This window comes from Bison bison, unplaced genomic scaffold, assembly GCF_000754665.1.
Source record: "Bison bison bison isolate TAMUID 2011002044 unplaced genomic scaffold, Bison_UMD1.0 scf7180017861046, whole genome shotgun sequence".
Taxonomy (NCBI): Eukaryota; Metazoa; Chordata; class Mammalia; order Artiodactyla; family Bovidae; genus Bison; species Bison bison.
The window spans coordinates 949,340-950,753 of record NW_011491618.1 but is presented as its reverse complement, the minus strand read 5'-3'; the positions used below and the strand labels follow the sequence as shown (position 1 = coordinate 950,753).

The following is a 1,414-nucleotide window of genomic DNA, read 5'->3' as shown; positions in this document are numbered from 1 at the left end:
GCGCTGGGCTCTGGAAGGGGGCAGCTGCGGGTGGAGGTGCGCTTCTGACAAGCCCGAAAGTCATTTCCAATCTCAAGTGGACTTTGTTCCAACTACTGGGGGGCGTCGCTCCCCCTCTTCATGGTCGCGGGCAAACTTCCTCCTCGGCGCCGCTTCTAATGGAGCCCCACCTGCTCCGGCTGCTCCTCGGCCTCCTGCTCTGTGGCACCAGGGTCCTCGCCGGCTACCCAATTTGGTGGTAAGACTCGCCTCTTATCTGCCCGCGGCCCGATTTCTCCACGGAGCCCCAGGGAGGTGTGTGTGTGGTGGGGGGGCGCCAGCCGGGGGTGGGCTGCGGCAGGGCTGGGGCTCCTTTCTTCTTACCTCCCTCCAGCTCCCCACTCGCCCACCGCCCCCCACCCCGGATTTTCTGCTGGTGTCGCCTTTAGAATCCAACTCCTGGCTTCTCTGATAAGCACCATTTTCCTTGCTAGTCGCTGCAGAGGCTTGAGGACTTTCCCCATCTCAGAAGGTCTCTTATTCTTAGATCCTAACCCTGAACCCGTCCCAATCTGGGGGCCCCCTGAAGACCCTCCATTTGCTTGCAGTTGGGTTTCTGGAAATCCAGAGAGGTCCCTGGGGCGCAGCCACTCCTCTTCTCCATTTTGGGGTCTTCATGGGCAAAATCATCCTGTTCCTTCGTTGCCACCCCCATCTCCTCCGGCGCCTCCATCAAGAGATTTCCCCACAATAACCCCCTCTGTGCCTTCATATTTTAGACCCCAATGGCTTCAGGGATCCCTGGGGCAGGGTAATGGTGGGGGGTGGATTTCATCAGATTCTCCCCACTCTGCTCTAGATTAATCTTGAGCCTCAGAAGTGAATATGGTATGTGCTGATCCGAGATGCCATTGAATTCGGATTTAATTCATTTCTTGCTTGTCCATCCTGGCAAAAGCAGGGCTCCTTGAAAATGTAGTTGTTTGGGAGGGGGGTGGGTTTGTTCTTTGACCAAAAACCCAATTCTCCATGTCAAATTCGTTCCTTTTGGAAAAACCAAGGACCGAAGAGAAAGGGAGAGAGGGAGAGGAGGATTCAGTCCTTGAGAAATGCGGATACAAAAGACATTTTTAGTAAATAAGGCTGGGAAACCAGGCGCGGTGTTTTGGGGTGGGGGTTGTGCCTGTATGGGGGAACTGGCCATGGAATAAACAGCCCCTTGGGAGCCCCAGTTCCAGGGAGTCCCCTTGTTTTCCAAGCGGCCTCATTGCTACCCGGCAGGTCCCAGAGGCCAGAGGGGAAAGACACACTGAAACCAGCTCTCTAAATTACACCCCGCCTCTCCTCAGTCTCCAGCCCCCTGCATTCCGGAAAACTTTAATTAAAGAATCTTCCCCTCCTGGATGTAGGAGAGCCTCGGCCCGGGGGTTGGGGG

At 55.8% G+C, this 1,414-nt stretch overlaps 1 protein-coding gene across 1 annotated transcript in view; it reads left to right on the top strand.

Annotated features, from left to right (window-relative positions):
• The first annotated feature begins 158 nt into the window (after nt 1-158).
• Nucleotides 159-1,414, top strand: part of WNT3 (wingless-type MMTV integration site family, member 3) — a 49,440-nt gene continuing 48,184 nt past the window's right edge. Inside the window, exon 1 of the mRNA XM_010832396.1 lies at nt 159-238. Within this exon, the coding sequence (XP_010830698.1) occupies nt 159-238 (80 nt within the window). The remainder of the gene's footprint in view (nt 239-1,414) is intronic.